The 8,734-nt window shown below is 40.8% G+C and overlaps 1 protein-coding gene across 1 annotated transcript in view; it reads right to left on the reverse strand.

Annotated features, from left to right (window-relative positions):
* Positions 1-1,294: 1,294 nt before the first annotated feature.
* The window catches only part of map3k22 (mitogen-activated protein kinase kinase kinase 22), a gene marked incomplete at its 5' end in the record, with an annotated part of 39,342 nt that continues 31,902 nt past the window's right edge, over positions 1,295-8,734 (reverse strand). Inside the window, 6 exon segments of the mRNA XM_032504375.1 lie at positions 1,295-3,378; positions 4,163-4,340; positions 5,610-5,739; positions 6,730-6,861; positions 7,011-7,159; positions 8,485-8,652. Of these exon segments, the coding sequence (XP_032360266.1) occupies positions 3,150-3,378; positions 4,163-4,340; positions 5,610-5,739; positions 6,730-6,861; positions 7,011-7,159; positions 8,485-8,652 (986 nt within the window). The 3' untranslated portion in view covers positions 1,295-3,149.

The raw sequence follows: 8,734 nt of genomic DNA on the forward strand, positions 1-8,734 counted from the left end.
TGGCTTATAAAGGTGACAGTGCAGGTGCAGGTACAGGTAACAGTGGCTTATACAAGTCCCAGCAATGGGATCTTTTCATTTGCTCCACCACACAGAATTAGATTTTCTACTATGAGGGGGCAAAGGGAGACGTGTCGGTTGTACAAAGTATCTGGTGTCAAGGTGATTAAGCAGCCAGAATCCACATTTAGGACACAGTCTGCAGCGTTTTATGAAGCAATTTCAATGTGCCATTTGCATAAATTCACCTCTCAGAGGTCGGCAAGTACAAAAACAGAAAAACCTGCAAATGGGTCCAAGGATTTTTTAAGTTGGTTGCGATCAGTACATATTTTTCATTAACTTTGAACAAGTCTACCCCCCCATGACCCAACTCAACTACCTTGAGGGAAGCACGAACACTGCTGAGCCACAACAATGCATTACATATTCGTCATGGAAGAATACGAGTCCGCATTTGATACAGAAGCGCCAAAAGGAAGTCTTTATATAAACAAATCAATAAATATAATCTTATTAAAGCATCCTAGCTGCACATTCAGCATTGTCGACTGTACTGTTTTAGTTTCATCAAACCTCTGCAAAATGGGATCTATAATTGAAACTGATCATCAATTTATAACCAAATGCATAATTCAGAAATTTTTCAATTTAGAGATTTTCCTGAGTTAATTAAAATGACTTCGAACTTGATCAATACCTAATTTCTATTTTACATATCATTTGTAAAATCTCCAAATATTCAGACTCATCTTCAGATTTAACTTTATATTTTTGATATTTTATACTGTTATATTCTTATATTTTTTTTGTGTCAACACTGCAAAGGGATTGCTTTAATCTCGTTGCACAAGTACCGTGTACTTGTGTATAATGACAATAAAGGCATTCTATTCTATTCTAACTAACAGACCGAAGTTAAAGAACAAAGAGCACAGTGGAGGTTTACACCTTGTCTTGTTTTAAAGATGGTCCATATGTTGACGTTTTTATCATGAATAAAAAATGCAATCCATTAATCAATTAAGTTGTCCACATGAAACAAAAAGAAAAAGGATAGATTCAAAATATATCCACTAAGTTATTAAATAATTATACATTTTGAAGCATGTGTGGTAACTTCTCTCTCTTTGTCCTCACTGTCAGCTGTAATGTCTCAGTGTAGTGCAAAATAATTTTGATACCAGCTCCATAGAAAAAAACTAGAGTAACTGCTTTGTGGATACAACTCATTCTCTGGATACACAGTCAAGGGCAATGTGATCACAAAACATAAGAAAATCATACAAGAGAATAGTTTTAGACCTTGGATTTATTAAGTTAGATGTACAAAAGATCACTGACTTGATACATTTCATGTTTCAAGGCTTTGTCACTTAAGACAAAACAAACTGTCCCAATCGAAAGCCTCCCAGTCTTTTCATATTGCCTACCAGCTCTCAAAGAGACAATTATACATCACAGTACAATCTACTGTATAACGTAGCTATTTCATCAAATAGATTTGTATATAATGTAAAGAAATGTCCCACAAAAGTGCAGAACAATATGTATTTACAGTATAATCTTTATTTTTTCATATAAAAGAACTTCAGCAGATCCTGTGTGTGTGCTCTACTGAACAGCTGCTCACCTTAAGAAGCTTTCTGCTTTGGCGGTGAACATTTGTGTTTATAAGCAGATTCAGATAAGGCACTGACAAGGGTCAAAAACAGATTTGAACAATCTTAGCTAGCCACTACACCTCCAACTTCAATTTCCCCAGTTAAAGTTTCATCTCACCTCCATTTTAAAGAATACAGCATTTAGCTACGTATTTCCAACTTGACCCTTTATGGCGACTTGTAATATGATCTCAAATGACATCACTCAGAGCAAGGTGTGCTGTCAAGTGGCCATTAAATGACCCATGTATATAGTGTGGAAAGCAAAGTAAAGGCATGGGGTGACTGGATTCATACTGAAGTTAAAACAAAAACGTAAAAGACGCATAATCGAACGTCACATACTTTAATACTCAACACAATGTGACGTCAATGCATCTGATTTGGTCTGTGCACGAAGCTGCCGTAACATGGAAAAGGCTATAGGGCTTTAAGGTGACAAAACAATCCAACGTGACTAATACTGCACATGAACTTAGCCTAAAGTTTCTGCAACTTTTCTTTGGCCACTTTTTTTTTAATGGAGTCGAGATTCACCGCATTGGAAGCTGGAATGGCTGTCACAGACTCCAACAGTAGTGTTGGTATTGCTTAATAGACATTGCACAAAGATGCAAAAGTTTGGTTCTTTTTTCTTTACATAATTCTCCATACAAAATGATTTAAAAAATGCTTCAAATAGAAAAATATCTACTCAGTTGATTATCCTGCATGTTGGAAATGTTTCAATGCATGATATCAAAAGTGCAATGTTGACTGTCCTTCTTTATGGGGTTCTGAGTGCCATGAAAGTTGGGTAATGTAACCCTCTAAGATGTTTAAAAAAAAAAGACATTCTTACTTACAAATTCTTATTGTAAGGCGTTGACAAAGATTCATTTACATTTCAGCTAAGATGACTTTGTATGTGTTATTGTATGTCATATAAAAATATTTTACCATCTTAATTTCACACACAGCTAACTGAGACTGATGAGTTACTTACAGTACTATCTGATGTGATCAATGTCACCAGTCAGTCACGCTTACATAGTGTCAGGCCAAACCTGGACACTGTTCTGTGACAGAAAAGGAGAGTAAAGACCCAGAAAGCTTGAGACGTCAATGCTCTCTAACTTGGGTCACTTTTCCTGCTCTTGTTAAAGGGCAGCAGTCTGCAGCTTGTAAGACTGCTAAGTGCTTTCTCGCAAGTCCCCTCCTGAGGCAACACACTGAGACGCCTCGGAGGACTTTGGAGGTCTGACAGCAGTCAACCCGGCCTCTCAGTGAGTAATCCGGGTCGTGCTAGTTGGTGAGAGATGCAGGGGTCCTCACAAGGCAGACACTGGTGATAGATGCCAGGGCAGGAATTTGATGTGATGCTGAGCCCTGGAGTCTGGTGATGATAGAGGGGGGGGGGGCCCTGGGGATGGAGCGGGGCCAGAAAGAGGGGATGTCCCGGGGCCGCATACATAGGCCAGGGAAGGGGAGGGGGGTCCGCTGGCCTCAGAAGCAGCCCTGGACGAACGGGTGGCTGAGCAGAACGTCTGCAGTGGGCCGCCACTTCTCCTCCACAAACACCTGCCGCAGAAAGTCCCTGCCTGCGTCGGACACACCATCGGGAAGCACAGGCTTTGTAGGCTGGGTGGCAATCTTAAAAATGGCTGCCATGGCCTCGTACTCGGCCCATGGAGGTTTCTGGGTCAACATTTCCACAACTGTACAGGCAACACTCCTGAGGACAAACAACATCCAGCACGGTTGGTTGATTGTGAGAACATCTGATTTAACCACATTGGCATCAAATTTTAGTTAAGAAGTACTGTAGATCAATGGGTTATTATATTTATATGCAATAATGTTTATTCTTATTGTACAAACGGGGGTTCGTCATGGCATGTATGTTAAAGCTGTAATTAGTTTTATTTTCCCGTAATACTGTAAACTGAACTGTCACCTGCAATTGGCTCACATACAGTACATAGCACCAAAGCAAGACTGAAGTACTGCTACATGTATTGTACCTGCATTATTTACACAACAGAGCATTCTTTTTTTTTTTCTAAATGACCACAATGACCGAAAAGATGAGTCTAAACATATATCCCATAGTCATATTCATTAAAACTGTTACTAGCACTATGACTGCTAGTGCCCTGGGTTCAGAACACTGGTAGACAATCTAATCTCACATATGCTTCACAAATTTGGCATTTACTGTATTGGGTTACATTATATTTTTCGGTGATCATGATGATTTATTCACCAACACAAATTCATAATTCTGTTTTTTAATACAGAATTAAGATGGCATTCATGCCTTGGTGACTGCTATGTGTATAACTGTAACTGGTCTTACTTTACCACTAACACAACTGTTTCCATTCAATGTATTGCTATACCACCCATTTATTGAGGTAACTTTACACTGCAACAGTGTATTTTTGCGTTTGTAATAAATACTGCTGTGCCCCCGTCTAATAGGCCTCATTACAGTTCGATCTGATCATATTTCTTACCATACATCAGCTTTGCGGCCATAGCCTTCCCCATTGATGACTTCAGGGCTCATCCAGTAGGGGGTGCCAGTGACGGACTTGATTCCTGTACCAGACATGCAGATGGTCTGGATTCGTTTGCTGGCTCCGAAGTCTCCCAGCTTCACGTTCCCCGAAGAGTCCCTCAGGATGTTAGCACCTGGCGGAACGAAACAAAATGAGCTCAGAGGTACTTAAGAGTCTCCCGAGGGCTGTCAATATCCTGGGATACTTTGACTTTGGTTCAATTAATGTAGTTACAGCGTGGTTACAAAGTTCATCTGCCAGCATGTCAGCTGACTGAACAACCTAAGGGGGAAGGTAAACTTTTCCTTTTGCTTGGATAGAACACTGGCAAAATTACTTATAAAATGTCAAAGTATACCTTTTAGCAATCTTTATAAAAATATCACAATGACTCAACTCTACAAACACTTTTGCCTCATTGGTTTACACAAATCAGAAAATTAAACATTGCATCAACTGTCTGCTTCACATGGAATCAAACCCCAACACCCTTCCTCCTTCTTTGGTTATTTTCCGACATGTAGCTGTGTCTATCCCATTTCCTTTAGGCGCTCCACTTGTTTGATCAATGACTAAAGTACACCACTCGCCACTCACTTTCTCCACACCCAGTGTGGGATGGAGCGCTGCAGAGAAGAGATTGAGAGTGACTACAACTGAAATATGTGACCTTTACTCTTAATTTTTTGGTTGTTTAACCTGTTTCCACTGCCTGTATGTTTGTTGTAAGAATGTGTGACAGTCTCCATTAAATCGTGTTAACTGCATTTAAGGCTTTAATGGGCAACATTAAATTCATAGAAACTTTATAGTGTAATGTCATGGCTATGGTGTCAACTTCTTTCCAAAAACCGCATGTGCTGACAGCTCTTTTACAACATACAGAGTAGCTCTTGTATGGTGAGATGAGCACACACCATATATTACACATGAAGAGCATTTTAAGTGGAAAATCCCACCCACATACATACTCTCATTGGGCCTGCCTGTGTCCTGTGAGACCTGCTATCTTTTTTCCCCAACCAGACGGTATGTTTCCCTCTTCTTGGCCGCGGCTGAAAGAAACAGTGACTCCCGAACGCTGCGGGCAGCCAAACTAAAGCCTTTCCATCCGGTGTTACATTTTTAGACTGGCCAATTTCACCAGCATGGAGCCTAATATATCTCAAAGGGGAGTTCAAAATAGCACATTTTTTCCAAGCTCCTTCTGTAGACGGCAAATAACCAAATGAGGAAATGTCAACCAGAATAAAGTGAATGAACCTGAAGTTTTCTCAGCTACAGTTTCTGCAATGTGAATCATAAAGCAAGACGGTTTGTCTGCATCTCAAGTGTGTGTTCACTGGTTACAAATCCAATTAAAACCCTATCCTGACCTTCGCTAGCTTGCTGTTTTGGTTACCTTTGATGTCTCTGTGTACAATCATGTTGCTGTGCAGGTAGGAGACTCCTTGGAGGATCTGCCTGGTGTATCTCCTCGTCACCTTCTCTGTCAGGGCCCCATAGGCTTTTAGCTGGTCCTTTATTGAGCCCTGGAGAGATAGCAAGAGAGCGAGAGGGAATGAGTGGAACTCTGCAAGGTTGAGAAATGCATTTATGATCTTTATATCGTCATAGTTGTAGGATATAAAATAATTGGCTTTGGAAGGACGTGTATAATGGATATGAAATGGTTCAGCGTCTGTCTGTCTTTGAAGAAAATAAGCATACTTGCAACATTTTCCAGCTGAAGCGGATTAATTTAGTTTTATTGCAAAAGCGGCCTCTGAGCCAATTTTAAATTACAAAAACTGAGTATATAAACGCTCAATGTGCTGAAAGAAATCTGCATGATATTTTAAATCCAAACACCTCCTATGTCCTGCATTTCCTTTCATTTCCTGTTTTCAGTTCCTCGTGAGGAAATCACAGGAGCAAAGACCTGATCCAGTAACACCTGTGACGCAGTTTAGGACTCACACAATGAAAACAAAACTTCTCCCTCTTCGCTTTCTGCTGTCAGCAAGACACCTCAACAGCTCTCTGGCCTCAGAGGGACACTTTCCCACCCACCCACCTGTGGCCGACTAAAATGTTATCGGTTAGCCACAGCGGTGCAGCCGTGCTGAGCAGTCACACACAAACTTGGCTTTGGTACCTACCCTCCTGTATCTGCCAAAAAACTTGAGTGAAACATAAACATTTCCAGTTTCCAGACAATGTGTGACTAAGACACTCAACGCCACTCAGAAAATAATGCCCAGGAAATATTAAAACCAGGCTCAGGGACACGGTCCACAGGCGACAGCAGCATTATTAAGACGCTCATTTAGTGAGAAAATGATCTCATAAACTTAGCTGTTCTGCTGACATCTACCACTGAGAAAAGATTGGTTACATTTCAAAAATATCTCTGGAGCCAAAACAACTTAAAATATGACGTCCTCAGACATTTATCTGTATTTTATCTCAATCAAACTTGAATGACAGTGAGGTATTAACGTTTCAATATATTTAAATGAAAAGCCCTGCAGAATACGCACCCCGGGCATAAACTCCACAAAAATGGTGAGTTTCCTCTGTTCAACGTCCCGAAGACAACCATAGTACTGTACAATCCGCTCATGATGCAGATTCTTAAGCAGCTGAATCTCACACTCCAGAGCATTCACCTCCTACAGAAAAAAAAATTGAATTAAGGAAAGCACAGAACACTTAAAATATGAAGCATTTTTAAACTTGAATCATAAAACCACTGTTTTATGCCCTAACATACACAGAGCGTGTGACTTATTCCAAACAGCTGTGAGGTTTTCTCTCTCACCTTGCTGGTTTCTTGACAGTCGGTATCAAAGGGCACCTGCTTGGCGGCCAGCTCGCGACCTGTGTCAGCGTCATAACAGAGGTAGACCTCCCCGAAAGCCCCGCGCCCCAGGAGCTTTCCTTGTCGCCAGTTGACTGGCGCCCGTGGCGCTGCAGAAACAAGAACACCACATGATGAAAACCCGCCAGTAATTCATTAGGTTGCTAAGCCTCCAGAGACAGACAGATCCACTGTGATTTACTGGTTTGAGAAAACACTGAAGCATGCATCAAAATCCACCCGCAAGACCCAACTGTACCTCACCAAGACCAGATGTCAAAAATCCACCGCAGGATTGTTAACTAATTCCCACCGCAGACCCTTGCAGATAGGGAAAGCCCTGATATCTGAGTCAAACCACGAACAGCTGACAGAAAGCCGGCAAAACCTAAAGAAAGCATCTCAACAACTCTCATCTTCACAGGCCCAGACTCTGAGACTTTGTTTTGGTTTTAACAGGCTTCTTTGTGGCCGGGTTAGACAGTCTGAGAAAGACACCAGAGACTGACATGTCAACTGCAGACTGCTGAGCTGAGCTTTCAGTACATGACAGAGACAATTTCTGGGCAATGCATACTGCGAACTGAATGAGGACAGATGTGAAAAGTGCGCCTATGGATGGATGATGAGAGGGGAATTCGGCATGCTTTGACATACTGTAGTACTGTACATTATTTCTACTTCCTTAAATCATGTTTGACAGCCATTGGGTGTTCACTTAGAGGACTTTTTCATTAATTCTTGTAACATTCCTTTTTTTCAGCTTGACCAATTAAGTCACACTGTTATTCATCAGTTTGAGATGTAAATTAATTTGCCTTGGTTTGAATTTTATTTTCATCTATATTTTGTGGTGCACCCAGGATGCCTTTCGACAAGGGCTGGGTACCATTTAAAATAGTTAAGATAATATGATGATAGGATACCTGAGTATTGGTACTAATACCATACTTTCTTTATTGCCTGAAACCTAAATGTTTATTGTAAGCATATTTTCACTTCATATAAGAAGCTGGGCTCAAATGCTAATCTGGTCTAAAAACAAGAACTTATTTGGTACATAAAGAGGGGAATTTAGTTCTTTTTAAAGCCCACACATGTTCATGTTTACGAGTGCTTAAATACGGTGGACTTATAGTCGTAAATACGCATATACATTATGAGGTTTATAGCACTTAAGTGAAAAGTACTGAGATTTGATGCCCAGCCCTAATCTTGGCAAGCAGAAGAGAAACAAAACATTCTTCATTCATCTCTGGGTTATCAGTGAGGGTTTATGTCTCATTATCCACAGGAACCAGACAGATACAACACCAATCAACAACAAAGGCCTAGAATTGCAGTTTATTTAAGACTGTTTATGTGTTTGGGTCAAATGGTCCTTTGGTGTTTCCTGTCCCTTCATTTTTAAAAGTTTTTAAGGGGGACTACTTACACTTAGCTGTACCACGCTGGCAGCTTTTGTCAGCGGTGCGGCCCAGAGATCGCAGGTCGCTGTACTGCAGCGTACTACTGTCTCCATTGTAACTGCGTGTGCGACTGGAAGGAACCAGCTGAAACAGGTTCTCCTGCGGCATAAAGCTGCGCGGAAGTGTCCTGCGACCTGAAAACACATTTATATATATATATTAACAAAAAATAGACATATTAATGACTTTACACACACACACACACACACACACACA

This window comes from Etheostoma spectabile, chromosome 22, assembly GCF_008692095.1.
Source record: "Etheostoma spectabile isolate EspeVRDwgs_2016 chromosome 22, UIUC_Espe_1.0, whole genome shotgun sequence".
Lineage (NCBI taxonomy): Eukaryota > Metazoa > Chordata > Actinopteri > Perciformes > Percidae > Etheostoma > Etheostoma spectabile.